Here is a 19,268-nt window from a genome sequence, read left to right as displayed (position 1 = left end):
GAGGTGATCAGCCTACCACCCTCCTTTCAAGAGGAGGAAGCCAGGAAGCTGATTGAAGAACCAGGCCCAGGGCCCCCTAGGTATCCATCCCACCTCCCAGCTTGTTTCTCACCCCTCCTGCAACCTGCTGGTCATGTGTCTGCAGTTGTGGTTGGTGAGATCTCTGGGCACTTGGTGTCTAGTTAGGTTGGGAAGAAGGTGACAGAGCACATGGAAAGCTCTGTTGGGAACTGGATTTGCTAAACAGATTGGTCCAGAAGTGCCAGGAAGCGCCATGTCAGGAAATGCTTGTGCTGTCACAGTTTAAGATTTGGCTCTAAACATAGCAGTCTCTTCAAAGTCATGTCATTTTGGGGAAACTTTGTCTGTGAAATGGAGCTCCATGTGAAGAAGCTCTGGGGAGGTAGAGCAGGTCTGGGGCCTGCTAGTGCCTGACTTAGGACCAGCTGCTTCTCCTTTGGCTCAGTTTTCCTGTTCTGTAAAATGGGAAAACTCATTCCTCGTCTTCCCTGACTCCCAGTGTGAATAAAGTTTGGGGAGATGGAGCACTGGTCTACCGGGTGCTGGGAGGGGCTGGTCTTTCTTTAGTTTTATAATTTTGTGAACCTGGCAAGGGATCCAAGGCATACCTCTCAGATTGTCCATATCAGAAGCCCCTGGGATATTTGTTAAAATTCAGTTACCTGAGCCCCATCCCAGAACTATTAAGTAAGTTACATTTTAGGACACAGATGCTGAGTCTGGGCTTTTGTTACACTATGGATCAGCAACAGATAAGCTGTAGTCTCTGTCACACACTTTCTCCCCAGTTCCTAATGTGTGTAAAGAGGAATCTCATTCCCTTTTCTCTTGGCAGAGCCCCAGGCCTTTGGAGAAGTATTCCTTCTTCAAGTATTCTTTGAGTGGGAACCCAAACACACACACACACACACGCACACACACACACACACGCTTCTACCTGTGTTTCTGCAGCAAGGACACCAGGATGCTATCTAATGCTCTCTGCTCTTGGTCTGCCGACATGCTGTCCACATCTCGGCCAAGCCGTACCTTTGCTCCTTGCTCCTGGTTTCTCTCTCTATTTGATAAGAAAAAGAGAACAGTTGAGGCTGCTATGTGGGTAGGATGCAGAGAGGCCTGGGAAAGCCCAGGGCAAAGGGAGTAGAGCAGGGTGTATCCCTAAGCCTATTCTAATATCAGGTGTAGACTTTTCCACCCAACTGAATTAGACATGGCAACGACTGGGAAGGAAGTACATATACAGTGAGGAGTACAGGCTGCAAAATACATATTTGCAAAATATCTCCTCATGGATTACTTATTCATTACAAAGGGAAAAAATTAACTTTACAGAGGGGAAGACTGGTATGAAACAAATGATCATAGTTACCCTCACCAACAATGGGACAAATTGACATTATGTACCTCCTTAGCAGGACACAACACCACTTCCATGAATGCATGCCCTAAACCTACTTATGAGGAAGCATCAAGCAAATCCAATTTGAGGCACATTCTATAAATAATTGGCCTTTACTAATCAAAGATGTCAATGCCATGAAAGAATAAGGAATTTTTTTTAAGATTTATTTATTTATGCATACAAGAGCTGGGGTGTAGGCCAGAGGTGTGTGTGTGGGGGGATTAGAGGATTCACCAGAGACAGAGTGGGGAGCAGAACAGGCAGATCTACTGAAAGACACTGCTGAGGGGAGCAGCGGGCAAGGCAGGAGAGATCTGCCTCACCATGTGGGTAGCTCCCTGGCCAGGGATTGAACTGATGTTGCAGTGGCTGGCGATAGCTTCATAGAGCTGAGGCTTAACCCTTTGTGCCACCAGGGAACCCCAAGAATAAGGAATTATTTCAGATTAAAAGACACTAAAGATGTGACAAATAATTACAACTCATGGGCCTGGATTGCAATATGGATTTGAAAAAGAAAATTGTTATCAAGAACACGTTGGGACAACTGATGAGATTTGAATGTGGATTCTGAGTGCAAGTTATACTGTGATTATGTAAAAGAATGTCATTTTGTTAGGAATTAGGAGACATATGCAGAAGTACCTATGAGTAAAGGGTCATGATCACTGCAATTTATTTTCAAATGACTCTGCTGAAGAGTAATAATAATAATGTACAGGTGTTTGTATTTGAATATAGACCTATAGCTACAGATAGAGAACAAGCAAATATGATAAAATATTAGGCAATTGTTGAATACAGTGAAAGGTATGTGGAAATCGACTGTAGCTTTCTTGTACATTTGGAATTTTTCAAAATAAAATAAAGATGAAAAATGTGCAGACTGTGAAGTCAGGTGGTCTGGACCCTCACTCTGCCATGTCTGGTGTGTGTTTTCCAAACTATCAGTGGCTCTGTACAATGGGAATGAGAATACCTCTTTGTAGGGTTATGAGAGCAGACAAGAAGTGAAGCATAATGGCTAACACTACCAAGTGCTCTCTATGTGCCCAGCTCTGTGCCAAGTCCATGGAAATATCGCAGCGCAGAGTCTTGGCCTCTGGCATGGAGTTACAATGGGGCGGTAGCGGCCATAGGTGTTGCTACTATTGGAGCCTAGCATAGGGAGAAGCACATATCAATATTTAATAGTTATTATTTAATAGATTATTTAATAGTTAGAGGAAAAGGGAGGTTTGCTATCTGGGTCTTTCCATGGCTATTCCAGAAATGACAGCTGCTGTGCAAGGGAAGATACCAAATGTGTTCCCTCCTAACCCTGATGCATTTGGAAGCACTGAAGCAGGAAGAACTTCTGCTTACCCCTGCTGCCTACTCATGATGTCCTGGAGCAGTTTGCGGGCAGACAATTGTCCAAGCACCTTCCGGTAACTGTTGGTGAAGATGGCATCTGCATACCGTGGCATCCTACATGGAAGGAGTTAGAGGTCACAGGGCAGGTGGTAGGGCCAGATGAGGCTGGGGTGGGGGTTTGCTGCTTGCTGCACTCACTTCGTTGCTCTTTGCCTAGCTCATCCCAAGGGAGGGTGGGACCCCAGCTGAATGACCTCTCTGGAGCTTCGATGTCCCCCTCCCAGAGATGGGCAGTGGGAACTGCCGGAAGAGATAGCTAGGTTGTTGCTGATAGCTTGATTCTGCATCCTTTAAGCTCCCCCACTCACACTCTCAAGCCCTCCCCATGGTATGGATGACTTTGGGACAGGAATCCAGGTCCTGCTGGCAGGACAACTTACCTGAGGGGCAGGGAGAGTGGGGAGCAGTGGGAGCCACTGCTAAGGGTGAGGATCACGAGAAAGAACACCCAGAGTAGCATCCTTTTCCCTGGGGGCTGCACCTGGAAAATGATAGGAGGGGAAAGTCAGGAGGAGGCATAAAACAGGGATGGCCTTTACTGACTGGGCCCAGCTGTGGTCTGACCTTGGTGCAAGCCTTGGTCCTTGTCCTTTGGAAGATGTAGGTTAGGAAAAAGAACCCAGACTCTGAAAGACAGACAGAACTTGACAGACCAGGGGTCAAGTCCGTTACAAGCTCTGACTTCATTTCTCCATCTGTGAAATGGACATGATAAAGTTACCCTGCTGATCTCATAGGGTTGAACAGAAAACTAAGGATAATGGTGAAGCTTCTCCTTCCTATAGGGCATTGCATATGGAAATCAGGCCTCAGCAAGGGATGGGCTAAGCAAGCATCTTTCCTTTGCCCTAAGTCACCGCTATCCAGTGTGGTACCTAGTGAGTGGACTTAATAGCTTAGGCTCTTTGTCAGACAAATTTGAGTTCATATCTTGGCTCAGATTTGTGTGTCCCAGGACAGTGACTTCTCCTTTCTGAGCCTCAGTTTCCCCATTCATAAAATGGTGTCTTATTAACTATGCCTACTACATTGGGTCTTTTCTTTTTTTTTTAAGATTTATTTATTTATGCATACAAGATATGGGGTACAGGCCAGAGATGCAGGGGGTGGGGTGTCTGTGTGAGAGGACAGAGTGGGGAACAGAACAGGCAGACTGACTGAAATACACTGCTGAGGGAAGCAGTGGGCGAGATAGGAGCGGTCTGCTTCGCTTTGTGGGTTGCTCCCTGGCTGGCTGAGGATCAGACTCGTGTTGCAGAGGCTGCGGATTGCTTCATAGTGCGGTGTTTAACCCCTTGTACCACCAGGGAGGCTCCTGTGTTAGGTGTTGTGAACGGTAGATGAGAAGAGATAACTGAAGTGAGTAGGTTGGCATGTAGGGAATTCTCCATAAGTCTTTGCTGTGATTATCTAATATTAGACTGACTCAAAGGGCAGGCTTGCCCTATTTTTATTTTGTAGGAAGTTGGAAAGAAGAAATAGCTATAAATCTTGCTCTAGATGCTTAGATTTTGCCAGTAAGAGACCCAGGAACCTGAGGAGCCAGTGTAGTAGGATCATCCCAGGGATCACCTAATTACCCTTAATTGGGGCTGCTTACATGGTGCTCTACAATTAAGGGAAGAACAGTCAGCGGGGAGAAGAACCCAGCTCCACCAGAGCTGTCAACAGAGACCTGCCTAGGGTGGAAACGGCTGCTGGCCAGGGATGAATCGGCCACCTAGGAGCTGGGTCTTCCCATTCCCCATCAGCGGGATAGACACTCCATGGGGGTGCAGACCCATCCAGAGCCCCAGCCAGCCCCCAAAAGGCAGAACCTGTGATCGCCCCACGTCCTCCTGTCCTCCTTGGTCCTGCTGAGGAGTGATTTCCATCAGGCAGGGCCAGCACTGGTGGAATCCACTTTCTTTTCGGGGCTCACTTGCCCTCAAAGGATATCATACCCCTCCCCACAGGCCCTGGGGTCTTGACTAACCCAGGGAGTGCCCTGATCCCCAGGGGAACTCCCATGGGGACTCCTTTGCACAGCCCAAGTCCCCCAATCCTCCAGAGCTGCCCTAAGTCAACCCCTCCTTGAGGTATACCCTCTCCCTTCCCAAACCCTATAGAAAATCCTCCAGTTCCTACTCAAACGCTTGCTGCCTGTGGGTGACAGGCAGCTCACTACCTCAAAGCCAGTCTGTCTTATTCGATAGGAGTTTTGCTCATCACATCCTGCAAATACTTATTTAGCTTCTACTATTCTGGTAAGGACTGGGCCAGAGAAAGATGAGAGCATGGTATCTGCCCCTACTGCTCTGCCTTTGACATCCACCTACTGTGCCACCCAGAGTTTCTGTACCTCTGTCCACATGACAAGCCCTTTTAGATGCATTAGACCAAATCTCCGCAGACCATGGCTCTTCAGTCTCCTGTCCTCATCACACCATCTCACATCTGGTTCCCCTTCAACCAGTCTGATCCAGGCTGACTCTCTGGCAGTGAGATTTCCTAGCAGGGAGATCTTTGGAGCAAGACCAGCCCCTTGATACAACCACTACTTTTTCTATATCCCTGCTGCAGCCCGGGTTTTCTTGGTTTCTTTGCTGCTCATCTTTTAAAGACCTGGGCACTTTCCAGCCACTCTTTCATCTCATTCTCCTGCTCAGAAGCCCTGGGCCTCCTACTCCCTCCAGAGCAAACACAAACCCCTGCTCTTGGCCTACACTTGCCCTAGGCCTCCTCACCTCCTGCCCCTTCCCTCAGGGCTGGAACAAGTAATTCCCAAAAGGCCCCTGCTTTTCTGGCTCCTACAATTCACCCTCAGACTTGCCCTCTAGAGCAGGTATCACGATCTGCATTTTACAGGCGAAGAATGAGCCCAGACAGGAGAGGAGCCCTTTTCTATGGTTCTCCATCAAATTCATTTGGGAGTGGGCACTTCAGAAGGGACCTCCCAGGCAGCAGACGGCCCCCTGGGCACAGCAACCTCCCTATACAATACCCCATTCACCAGCTCCCTATTCATGGGGTGTTTCAGAATTCATCACCTGCACATGGGAAACGATTCTGAAAAAGAACTGAAAGCTTTTGCACTTTGTCTTTGGGTCTTTGGGGAAAGAAAAAGGGGGACAAACAGGAACACCTGTTTGGTTGGTGCATCCCTGTGCACATCTGGTTGTTTAAGGAGTTGAAAATAACATGATAGGGCCTCCCTGGTGGTGCAAGGGGTTAAGCACCACACTGTAAAGGAATCCACAGCCTCTGCAGCATGAGTTCGATCCCCAGCCAGCCAGGGAGCAACCCACATGGTGCAGCAGACCTCTCCTGTTTCGCCCGCTGCTCCCCTCAGTGTATTTCATCAGTCTGCCTGTTCTGTTCCCCACCCTGTCTCTGGCGAATCCTCTCACCTCCCCCCCCCACGTCTCTATACCCCAGCTCTGTACCCCCAGCCTGTACCCCAGCTCTTGTATGCATAAATAAATAAATAAATCTTTTAAAAAAAAAGAAAATAATATGATAGAAGGGAAGACTTGGATGGCAGGGCAGGGGCAGTCACAATAAATAGATACGCCCCCCCCCCCTTTTGGAATAATGCCAAGCAACTGCATTATCTGGTAAACCAAGAGGCCCTATATTTGCCATAACCTTGTGACCCAGAGATAGGTCATAGCCATTGCAATATCTTGGCTATGAGAACTTAATCCATGAGGTCGCAAACTCCAACTGGACAAAAAGATAGGAAACAACAAGAATCATCCATCTTATGGCATGATAAGACTAGAAGTTGTGTCACCACAGACAAAAGAGCTGTTGACAGACTTGGGCCACACGACCAGTCAAAGGAGGTAGTATTGACTGAATTAAGTGTAGTCTAAATCCATCTCACCATCGGCTACACTTTGAAGGCTCCGTAGTCATTTTAGGGTTAATTATCTATCTTTACCAGTATCAGTTAGCTTTCTGCAGTGCTTACAAATGATTTCTGTGATCAGATGTATTTGAAGTCATCTGGATTCTGGATAAACAGGCACTTGATTTACGCCAGTTGGTATTTTTGCCAGTCTTACAGTCAAGAATGATAATCCTGTGGGTGTGCCTTCAGCTAAAAAGAGGTTAGGTCTCAAGCACCAAAACTAGCAAGGCTACTTTTGAACACCTAGGAAAAAACTTACCTTTCTTAAATGTTCTGCTTTGTAATTTAAGAGCCCTGAAACATTAGCATCCTGATTCATTTATAAATTGTTTCACCAATAGTGTTTCAGGTTGAAAGAGATCTAAGTTTTTAACGAAGAAGCATCTTGAATTGTCATTTAAAGGAATGACACCCCACCTCCTTCCAGAAAGGATTTGAGGCAGCTTACAGGGGAAAGACACAAATACTTCAGGATCATTGAAACAAGGATCAAGAGGCAAGCATGGAGGTAATGGAGCGCTCCAAAGAGAGATAATTGTGTCGGAAACCTGGAATAAGAAGCGCGGCTGCAATTGAGCAAGAAAGCAAAATGTTATCAATTTTCAGGCAATTATGTTGAATCGGTTCTGAGCAATCAATGAGCGGTATTGATTTGCACAGTTACTTGGCTCCTTTCCGATCCATGGCAGAATCCCATTGTTGACAGGAGACTCTAGTAGGCTTATGTCTTTCCCCGGAAACCTGCCTGCACACCCTCGAAGGAGGATTTAGACCTCATCTGCCTCCAACAGACACCTGTGGGCCCACCACTTCTGCATGGGCTGAGGACAACCTCAAAATTGTGCCAACCGTCAAAAGCACATTCCAGAGCCTCTCAGGGGGCCCAAATGTACTCACCAGTCCTTGGGCAAAGAGGATTGTGTTGAGTCTCTTGATCTTGGTGTCTCTGAGTGGGTGAGAAGGTCAACTTTCTGGCCCCCATCCCACCTAGCCCCCAAGGACACCCCTCTCACCTCTGATGTGGTCGACCTCTCTCTGCTGTAAGGCGCTGCTCCAGTTCCACAGACACCCGGTCGCTCCAGCGGCTGCGTGACTCTCCAATCATTTATACCTTCATTTTCCTAAGCGTTGTCAGCGTCAGAGAATCAATTACCCACAAGTCAACCAAAGGACCATTTTTAGCATCACGCTGACAAAATCTAATAGGGGAAATTTGCCCCTTGCAAATTAAGATGTGTATTGAACTTTCCCTTTATCTTTGAGGGAAGGAATGGAGCTCAAAGTTATAACATAATTCCAAGAGGAAGAGCGACTATAATCCAGCTACGCTAATCCTGGGAGGACTCCTAACAGGGAAACACCAAGGGTTCATTTACTCCCTGGCATAAATGTGCCTTTTAGCAAAGTTCATATAATTTTGTTTTGTCCACATGCAACTTTATTTCATTTTTGGGTAGCCAGTTCAGGAAAGTGTTTTGCTGTTCTTAGTGAGGAAAGTTGTTCGCCAGCTCCCTTGTCTTCCAATTATCAAGACCTTCCTCTCTCCAATTTGTGCCTGCTGGGGAGGCAGGCTGGCGTAGGTGGCTAGCCGGGAGCATTTGTCCAGGGGTGTCAAGGCTGAGTGGCCTCAGAGAAGTGTGAAGTGAGAGGAAAGATATGGAGAACCTTGGGAGGGGTGTTGGGCTTCCAGATTTCTCCAGCCAATAGCTAAATATCCTCAAGAATGGCACAGAGGTGTGTGAGGCAGAAGCGCTGATGCCCTACACAGCTGCATCAGACATGAGGGAAATGCTCTCAGCTCCAAGTCCAGAGTCTCGCTGTTCCTCCTGCGCCTGTCAGTCATGACCTCTGTGACCCACAGCTCGTTACTTCCACCCTCCGGGCCTCAGTTTCTATACCTAGAAACTTGAGAGTTTGCACAGAACAGCAATTTTCAAACTTTTCAAAAAGTGGCATAGCCCAGTCCTTGGAAATCTTCTATGGAAGTGAAGTATATAAAACAGATTTTTATTTATTTATTTTTTAACTTTCAAAATTTCATTTTATATATTTTTTACATCATTTTTCATTTTTGCACAATGTATTCATTTTTATCTTGGTTATAGTCCCCATACAATTCCCACCCTCCTTGTAAAACAGATTTTTAAATTGGGGCTGCTCTAGTTGAAGAAGAGGGGGAGCTGACACTCAATCTTTCTGCCCCAAGAACATCTCTGGGGGATTACAGTTAGAAGCAGTGGTTTCTGAAGGAAACGTCTAGCAATGATATTTTGTGATCTTGTTTCTTGGCCTGCACTGAGTCAGGTTCTTAGCACAAAGTAAATGTGAAGTGTTCCCCATGGGAGCCGGGACTGGGCAGCATATCAACCTTCTGGCCTGGGTAGGAAATGGTCAGGTCAGGCCAGTTCCACAGGGATCTGAGATTCCTCAGGGAGTGAGAGTGGGCTGAGGGGTCACAGCAGCAGGCAGCAGATGGGTGCTGGTATAGTCAGGAGGAATAGGGCATCTCAATGACTGCCAGGTAGGGGCCACATAGCGCTGGACCCCTGGAATGGACACAGGACCAGAGCACAGCTGTAGGATACACAGAGTAGGCTGGAGAAGCCCTGGGATTAGCATTCGACCCCAGCTGAAGCTCTGGCTAAGGACTTTGTGCCTGATCTCAGCTTCCTCATTTGTAAAATGGGGCTGATAGGGTTTAACTCATGAGACTGTTGAGTGAGGATTAAAGCCTGTCATAGACTGTGTCACAAATTACCTTTTACCATTGTTGTTATAAATAATGAAAGGGTATTCAGAGAGGTTACCCATTTATCCTCAGTCACAGAGCTGGGTGGTAGGTGGTATAGCCAAATCAAAGAGGGTTTCTGACTTCCAAATTCAGTGCCCTACACCCAGCTTATGCTCTCCTACCAACTTTCCTTGACTACCAAGAACTTTTATTTGTCTTCTACTTTTATTTTTTTTAGAACTTTAACAATTCCACTGAAGTATAATTCATACATATGGTGAAAGTCACTTGTTTTCAGTCTACGGCTCAATGAGCTTTCATAAATTGATGCAGTTGTTCATATGTTACCACCCCAATTCTGTTTAGGTCACATCCACCCAACTGCCATTAGTTCCCACTCCAACCACTGATATGATTTCTGTCTATAGCTTTTTCTTTGCTAGAAAATTCATGTAAGTTATGGAGCCTTATGATATGTACTCTTAGGTGTCAGTCTTCTTTCGCGCTGCCTAGTGTTTTTTGAGATTCATTCCAATTGAGTCTTGCATCATTAGTCTGTTCATTTTTATGGCTGAGTAATATTCCATTTTGTGGCTGTATGACATTCACCATGATGGACATTTAGGTTGATTTCAGCTTGAGGCTATTATGAATAATGGCTGCTATGAATGTTCATGTATAAGACTCTATGTGAATGGTGGCATGCATTGCTTTTGGGTGGGTACCCAGAAGTGGAATTGCTGGGACACATGATAAGTGAAGTTTTAAACTGTCAATTTTCCAAAATAGCATCCCACCAGCGGTGAGAGAAAGCTCCTCCAGTTCTTAAGTGGGGATTTATTTCCTCATCCCACAAACATCTATTCAGCACCTAAGAAGGTCTACATAGTTTGCTGGATTAGCTGTCCTTTTTGAACAGGGTAAGGGAGTAGGGTGAGCTTTCTCCTCCCACCCACCTGGCATTTTCTTGCGTGCTAAGAGGAAAGTATTGTGTGGAGAGAGCTTGTCTTCGGAGCGCTTCAGGAGACAGGCAGGTAGAAGCCATGTATTTACCCCAGGCAGGAAGATCCAAGAGGGACACACTGTAAATGCTCCAAGAATTAGAAAAAAGAAGTCACTGGAAAGTTGGGTGAGCATCAGACTGGAGCCAGAGAGAGAGGCCTGAGTTTGGGTGGCAGAGAGATTTGGATTTGAAGCTCTGCTCTGCCACTTGTAAGCTGTGTGGTTTTGTGCAAGGTGTTTAACCTCTCTGAACCTTGGTTACCCCATCATTCCAAACAGGGCTATTAAGACCTACCTCCCAGGTTGTGAGGATCAGAAATATGCTTGTAAAATGTCTGGTATGCTTGGCAGGTGTTCCTGTAGTTCTTAGGATGGGTTGCTAGCTGAAAAGTCTGGCAGGGTGGTGGTGAGGACAGCTGGGAGCCATTTGGGTGACAAGCTTTATTTGCAGTAAATTCTCAGACCCACTGAGGTAGAGGATGGAGGGAGGAATCCAGACAGAGCCTTAGAATGAGAGCCCAGCCCCCCCCCCAACCTTGTCCTTGGAGTGGTGGTGGGAACACTGTGCTCCCACCAGCCTCTCTTCCCAGGATGGATTTTAACCCAGCCTTCATTAACGTTCGTGCCGGTGTCTAAGGGCTGGGGGCTTGAGCTGCGTGGAAAAGAAAGCATCCCAGAGAAAGGCAGACTTTAAAAGGCCCAAAAGGCTGGGGCAGAGAGGCTCCACCGAAAACAGACAAGCAGTGCATTTGTGTTGCAAATTTCCAGTGTGTTGGAGCCAGCCATTCAGAGAGGGTGCTGCTAAAGGCAGTGAGCTTGGGGGTGGGGAGGGCAGAAGAAGTCGACAAAGGGGGCCTGTCTGAGGGCCTCAGACCCTGCTTTGTAAAAGCTGCTTTCATCACCCTCCCTGGATGATGGCAGCTTTCCCAGCCTCAGGCCACTGTGCACGGAAGGAGAAGCCCGGACCCCAGATTCTCAGAATCTCTTGACACCCCACCCCTTTCCTCACTGCCTGTTTTTTATGGGGTCAGCAACAGCAGATGTTTCATGAGTGTGCCTGACTGCTATGTCAGAGTGAGGGGATCAGTGGTCCCCCGGTGGCCTCAGGCTAAGTCACTTGACTTCCCTCCCGGAGGCTCAGTTTCCTATTCTGTAAAATGGAGCCAATGGGCCTCCTTCTCGTACTTCACTATGGTCCTAGCCAAGCAAAAGGGGCTGTGATTGGATGGTGACTCAGAATTTTACCTCTTTTTGGGAAACTCTACCTTTGGGAAGGTCCTTAGAAGAATTTAAGAGGTGAAGTCTGACTTCAGAGGTGAAGCAAGTGACTCGGTTGCTCAGAAATGTCACTTGTGGGGCCTCCCTGGTGGCGCAGTGGTTGAACGCTGGGTTGCAATGCTGACTGCGGCCTCTGCGGCGCCGGTTCGATCCCTGGCTGCTCCCCGGCCACCGGAGGAGGGTCCCACATGGCGCGCAGACCTCTCATGCTGCCCGCTGCTCCCCTCAGCAGTGTACTTTGGTCCTTCTGCCTGCTCTGCTCCCCGCTCTGGCTCTGGTGAATTCTCTCACCCTCCCGAGCTTCTGACTGTGCCCAGTGCTTGTATAAACAAACAAACAAACAAATAAATAAATAAATAAAACATGCCTCTATTTAAAAAAAAAAAAATGTCACTTGTGAGTATTGTAAACATTCACCTTGCTTGGGATCTTCAGACCTGCCCCAAGTTAACCAGGTTGGTTTTCTGGGTTGGTGACATGCTGGCACAGGAAGCCTATCTCTGGCTGATCCTTTACACAGGTCCCTGCAGGTGAGGATCTGACCAACTTGCAAAGACCCCGTTGGGTCTCACCTCTCCCAGAAGCATTCCCACCCACACCGATCCTCCCTCCTGGCCTGTGGTTGACTGATTTTATGCATGGGAAAATTGTCTCCTTTCCTGAGACCCTTCAGGAGTGTGGGACCAGTTCTGATTCATGTTTGAGCCCTCACTCCCCGCCCCAGATTTATGAGATGTAATTGACATATATTAAGCTTTCTAGTCAGAGTGTGGTCCCTTGACCAGCAGTATTGGTATGATGTGGGGACTTGTTAGAAATGCAGACTCTCTTTTGATTGCTGAGTAATATTCCATTGTGTATATGTACCACATCTTCTTGATCCAGTCATCTATTTTTGGGCATTTGAGTTGTTTCCATAGCTTAGCTATTGTAAATAGTGCTGCTATTCAGCAATCAAAAAAGATAAACTCATGCAATTTGCAGCAACATAGATGGAGCTGGAAGGGATCATGCTCAATGAAATAAGCTAGAAAGAAAAAGAAAAATACCAGATGGTCTCACTCATAGCAGAAATTTAGAAAACCTAAATAAGAGACCAGGAAAAAGACTAATTATAATAAAGTAAAAATCAAAATCAACAAGCAACTATAAACCAGAAACACACTACGGGGGTGGGGGTGGGGTGGGGCTATAACCAAGATGAAAATGCATACATTGTGCAAAAATTAAAAATGATGTAAAAAATATATTTAAAAAAAGAAAAAAGAAATGCAGACTCTTAGGCACCTACTCCAGACCAACTGAATCAGAGGCCAAAACCTCTTTGTTCCAAGATTCTAAAGGCATCGGGCACTTAAAATTGTCCTTTGAATAGTTCTCTAATCTAAGAGGAGGGCCATGGCCACAGGAACCCAGGAGATGTCGCTGTTCCCCAGTCATTGGTGATGTCAGGCTTGCTAGGAATGCCAGAGGCCCCAGATGCAAGACTTTGTTCGCAGGGAAATCTAGAGAGCACTGAGGGGGTCCAGATCAGTTACATCTGTCAGGCTATCTGACACCCCCATTTTTCTCTGCCCAGTTCCTGTCCTAGGCTCTCAGATGTTTCCAGTTAGGGGAGGCTATGTGATTCCCAAGTCAGCTTCTGCTCCAGGATCCCCCCTGGAGAAAGCCAAAAGGAGAAAATTCAGTTTATGGGTGCTTACTCCAGTCTGGCTCATCAGGGAAGATAATGACCCAGAGGAACACCTGTTGGGAGGACTCTTCTCAGTTGGAGTCTGAGTTGGAGGATCTTAATGACACCAGGACCTTGCAAGCACAGCTAGAGGAAGTTCCCATTATTTGTTTTTAAGTTGTTTGCATATAAAACCCAAAGCCTGCAGATTTCCAGTTTCCAGTCTGCCATCTGAAATGGGTGTCCAGTGTCAGGGGATGGGTTGCAGTTTCACTTCCCCTCTGTGGTTATAGTGCAGTTAAGGGAACTCCATTATGTCTGGATGCAGAAATTCTGGGCTCCGGTCAGACCAAGAACCCTCATTCTAGACTGGAAGTAGAGTCACTAGGGTTTCCCACCAGTGCTGATTCCCAATCTGGAATCCTCTAGCTTTCCCCACCCTACATTATTTTGTTCCTGCTCACGCAGAAATGATAGAGAATGAAGATTAGCTTCCATGCTTAGCCCCATCCTTGGGGCTGGAACTCTGCTAAACACCAGAATCCCTCCCTAATCCAAGGCTGAGAGCTGGCATCTTGCTAACTCCCGTCACCCTGGGTCAGCCCACTCACTGCCACCCAACCCCTTACAGGAATCTAGTTGTCCTAGGTCAGAGCAGTAGAATAAAAACAACTCTTCATGCTTACTAAGTGCCAATCATGTAACATACGTGATCTCATTCAGGAAATCTGAGGATTAGGAACACACAACCCTCACGTAGGGTAAGGAAAAATGTCAGGCTTTTCTGCCCTCCCGCCATCAGGATAGAGGATGGATCCTTGCGGTCCTGAATGCATGCCTGATGGCGGGCACCTAGAGTAGGGTGTGGGCATAGGTAGATGGGATTCACCTGGGCTAAGACTGGGCTTTTAAGGTCGGCATCACGGGGACGCCAGCAGAAGCCAAGAAGCCGAGAACGAACAGAAGCGGAGAGAGAAGCAGAGAAGGCCGGAGAGCCCAGATAGAGTGAAGACTTGCTGGGGCCTGCCTTCCATGTACCTGGTAATCCAAATAAAAGCCTGCAAAACCATTGAGGACTCTGACTCCTCCTTTACCCGGTCTGCTGGATCCTAGAAAACCTGCTCAGTGGTCATTCCTGACCCTCTACACCTCATTTTATGGTGGAAGAAGAAGCCATTGGGTAGTTGTCCAATCTCACACAGACAGTAAATGGGGAAGGCAGGGCTTGTAGATGCACTCGTCTGCCTCCAAACAAACACAATGACCTGGAGCAAAGCTCCCCCTGTGTAGGATAAGTGAAAATTGTCAGGATTTTCAGCCCTCCCACCATTAGTATTAATGATAGACACCTGTGTTCTTACACGTTTGCCTGATGGTGGACACCTTGAGTAGGGTGTGGGCATGCATAGGTGGGCGCACCTGGGCTGAGAGACTGGGCTTATAAGGGTGGTATCACTGGACACCAGCAGAACAAGAGCAATAGCAATGGCAGCAGAGGCAGCAGCAGAGAAACACCCACAAGAGAAGGCCAGAGAGCCCAGAAAGAGTGAAGACTCGCTGGGGCCTGGGAGGCCTGCCAGCCTCCTCAACCCCTAGGCCCCCTGCCTGACGTGTACCTGGGTGTCACACTATAAATGATGTAAAAAGCTCAATAAAAGGGCCTCCCCGGTGGCGCAGCGGTTGAGCGCTGGGTTGCGAAGCTGCCCGCAGCCTCTGTGGTGCCTGTTCGATCCCCGGCTGCTCCCCGGCCACCGGAGGAGGGCCCCACATGGCGCGCAGACCTCTCCTGCCGCCCACTGCTCCCCTCAGCAGTGTACTTTGGTCCTTCTGCCTGCTCTGCTCCCTGGTGAATTCTCTCACCCTCCCACGCTTCTGACTGTACCCAGTGCATGTAAAAACAAAACAAACAAATAAATAAATAAATAAATAAAACTTTAAAAAAAAAAAAAAAAGCTCAATAAAAGCCTGAAAAAGCCTCTGAGGGCTCCAGGACCCTCCTTTACCCAACTGCCTGGGTCACAGAGATCCTGCCCTGTGCCTTGCTGCCACTACACCCCTCCTCAGCTTCTTCAGGCTGATTCCTGCCAGCTCCTCACAACAAATATCAGATTTCCCTTTGAGCAGCAGCAATGGGTTCTCTGTGGACCCTGCCAGATACAGTGAGGATTTCCTGTGGCTGACAGGGAGGTTGTGCAAGGTTGGCACGTACTTTGTACATGCCCTCGTCACGGTGACATGGTGGTAGTGACATTTCTGATTAACATCAGAACTTTGATCTGGTGATTTTACCAGCGAACCTAGCATTAAAGGGCCCAAGATTCACCTCTGACCCACATGTCACAGACTATTAATCAAAGATGAAAATTCATCCTTAATTTATTTGCATAGTTCATCATTCATTCAGGTGTTCACCCATCCTTTGATAATTCATCCATTGGACATCAAAGTACTAACACCTGCCAGAGTGCTGTTTAGTGTCTAGGAACCAAGAAATAGAAAGATATGATTCAAATTAATTGATATTTATCAAGTGTTTGCTGTGTTCTATTCAGTATTGGGGACTCCAAGCATTCTTCAAACTTGCTATGGTAGATATTTCATCTAGCAAGGCAGGCAGGCAGGCAGGCAGGCAGGCAGGCAGGCAGGCAAGCAGATAATTACACACAGACAGATCCACCGGGTCTATAATAGAGGTGTGTAATAGAGGTGTGTGTCAGGTGCCGTAGGAACAGAGCAGGTGGGGGGAATTCAGAAAAGGCTTTGCAGAGCAGATAACATTTAGCTGGGCTTGAAGAAAGAAGGAACATTAATATAGCAGGAATAGAAGCCACAAATCTAAGGAAAGTTCTGGCAAGGAACCATAGTAAAGGGGTTCTGAAGCAGGTCCCAGAAAGTGAAGACAAAAGGAGATACCACATCAGATAACAGCCGCCATTGTCAGCCTTCCCAAGTGTGCCTCACCCATGTGTCTCTTCCAAGTGTCTCTCCGTGTCTCCGCCATGTCTCCTTCTATGTCTCCTTCCCAGCAGCACCAGGGTGCAAGTCAGGCCGCAGAAGCAAAAGCTCTCCCATTTAGCCTACCTGCCTTCCATGTTGTTTAGCTTCACTTGGCTGCTCAGCTTCCTTCCTCGTCCCCAGTAGCACATGGACCTGCAGTCCACAGTGGCGTATGGAAGTGGGGTGGGGATGTGGTACCTCCCCTAACACTGGGATTTTGAACCTAAACCTCTTTGGATCCGGCACCCATATTCTCTTTTCTCTTGGGTCTCCAGAAGGCAAATGCCATTGCCAGTACAAATAAACAGATTCACAGACTGGGGAAAGATGCAACAAAAAGAACTTGTAAGAGAAAAGTAGTGGAGAACAATGTGTTAAGGAAGCATATTTTTCTTTACCTTTCCCTGCTATGTTTTGAAGGAAATTTCAGACTTCATATCATTTCACCCAGAAATATTTCAGTTTTTATCTCAAAAAGATAAAGTCTCTCCTTTAACATAGTCACAATACTGTTATCACACTGAAAAAAAATCTAACAATAATTCCTATTCAGTGAACCTATTGAGGCAATTTGACAAGACTCAGAATGGAAGCCCAGCTTGCTTAGCTTGAGCTGGCATTTTATTAAAGTCATGATAAGGAATCTAAACTTTCCCAAAATAATTACAGTGAAGGTGAACAGGGGACTGAAAACACAGGAGCTTTGAGAAGCTACTTGGCGCCCTGGAAAGGAAATGTTATAAGAAAAAATTCTGGAAAGATTTGCAGCATATGAAAGAATCTTCTTCCTGATTTCCCTTTTCCTCACCCAAGGGCCTTTAGTCATCAGTGTGAAATAGGAACCAGGTCTAAAGTGAAACCAAATGGATAAAAATAACACAATGAGTGGTCGCTACATGCAGTAAGACTGATTCCCTGAACTCCCTTCCCATGGAGACTCTCCAGATTACTCCCTGTGCAGAAGGACCGTTACTCAGCTCTTCAGAATGTCAGCTTCCTTGGAGGTCCTGTATATTGTATGTTAACTGGTTTACTAATTGGACTCTGCCCTTCTACTGGGCATCAAGAAACTCCAAGTTTCTAGGCCCGGCTCCTCTAGGAACTTGTTCTGTGATGATGGACAAGTTATTTCAGCTCTTTGAGATGATCTGCAAAAGGACAGTGTTAGACTACAAGATCTCAAAGTTCCCTCTAAGTCTGAATCCTCTGATCCCGTGAACACCTTGTAAAATGGCTCATTCCCACATTTTTAGTAAACATTACCATGTTCCATGCTATTCTGTCTGTAAAATGCTCGGCAAACCCAGATGAAGGGTTTGTGGAGACATCATCCATTTACTATGCAGGGTCATGCTTTCAAATCACCCGGGGTTGCACTTGGCTGAACCCCCAAAGGAAATCCACAAGGCATTTCTATGTGAACTTGTGGAGAAACCCGCCGAGGATGCAAAGTACGCGGAACTGCACAAAGCCATTTACAGATGGAACTGGCTGCCTGAGGCCCAGGAAGCAAACTGAAGAAATAAGTTTAAATGACAACCCATGTTCTTTTATGGCAGGTAAAGGATTGATGGATGGCACATAGGGAGTTGGCACTGAGCTGGAGCTAAAGGGAAGGGGCTGTGTGAAGCTGTTAGATTACATTGCCATATGTTGCTGGGTTTCAGGGCCTTGGCCTGGGGAGCTGCATTGGAGGAGAGTCTTAAGAACCGAGGTTGGAGAGGAGCCAGAGAAAGACACGCGACTGTGGAACAGAACAGGGAGGGGAGAGACAAAACAGACTCCATCCTGGGCCAGAAGAGCAGCACTTTCCAGAAACCCTGCCTCTGACCAGCACATCACCACCACGCAGGCGAGGACAGGAAAATAGCTCCAGCTGCTTTGATTTCTTTGTTTCAGTTCCTCTCATGATTTCTGCTCTTTTCACAATAGGGCTTTTGCCTGAGCTGTGGCCTCTGACTGGAAAGCAACTTTTTTCTTTGGTCAATTTCTGCTCAGAACTTAGCCCAAACTGCTGTCTCCAGGACGCCCTCCTGGGCCTCTCTAAGATAAATTACTAGTTCCTGCCATCACGTTATACTTAAAAAAAAAAAAAAAAAATTGCACTCATCACTTATGAATTTCATGTATTTATGTGATTCTTTTTAAATTTCTAATTTACTTACATAACCACAGCATAATTAAATTGTATGATTCTTTGAGTAATGTCTGTCTCTTTTTATTTCAACACGGGTTCCAAGAGGGTGAGGGCCACTCCTGCTCACCATCCATGAGAGCATCATGCTGGCACAGTGTCTGGCACATTATTGGTGCTCTACAAAAGTGTTTTGGAAGTATAAGAAATCCCAAATTCGTGAGGACTCATCGTTAATGTTGCATTCTATCCAGCCACAAACTTTCTCACTCAGACTGCTGTTGTGTGTGTTGGATGGATTGGGTGTTTGGATTTGTCTGCCTGTCTTATTTCTGTGGGGAATCAGAATCCCACTGTGGTGAATTACAGTGATTGAAGATTTAGCTTTTGGCATTTGCAAATCCACTCCAGCCAGCTCTGGCCCTTGCTTGGCCACAGTCCTTACTGGCAGCTGCCTTTCCTCTGGCCCAGAGGCACCTGTTGACCACCACACCTGGTTAATTGATCCCACAAGAGAGTCTGGCAAAGTTAGCTGGAGTGTCAGCCAATCTTCCCAAGCTATTACTTGCTAGGAGGTACTGGCCTCTGCTTGGGAAGCTGCTCTCCAAGCCCAGGCCCCCCAAGTGCCTTGGGCTATCTTACAACCTCCATCAGGAAATTGTAGCTGTTTAGTTAACAGAGGAGCAGATGGAAGAGATGCTTGCACTCAGGGCCAGTGGG

At 46.9% G+C, this 19,268-nt stretch overlaps 1 protein-coding gene across 1 annotated transcript; it reads right to left on the bottom strand.

Moving 5' to 3' along the window:
• Positions 1-954: 954 nt before the first annotated feature.
• On the bottom strand, positions 955-3,299 carry GHRH (growth hormone releasing hormone). The gene is made up of 3 exons (XM_037501606.1): positions 3,220-3,299; positions 2,789-2,893; positions 955-1,078 (listed from the first exon to the last, which is right to left on the bottom strand). The coding sequence occupies exons 1-3, from the start codon at positions 3,297-3,299 to the stop codon at positions 955-957; spliced, it is 309 nt and encodes a 102-aa protein (XP_037357503.1).
• Positions 3,300-19,268: the final 15,969 nt, after the last annotated feature.

Source organism: Talpa occidentalis, unplaced genomic scaffold (genome assembly GCF_014898055.3).
Source record: "Talpa occidentalis isolate TD23 unplaced genomic scaffold, MPIMG_talOcc4v2.1 talOcc4.10, whole genome shotgun sequence".
Lineage (NCBI taxonomy): Eukaryota > Metazoa > Chordata > Mammalia > Eulipotyphla > Talpidae > Talpa > Talpa occidentalis.
The sequence above is the reverse complement of the archived record's forward strand: the minus strand, read 5'-3'. Positions and strand labels throughout refer to the sequence as shown.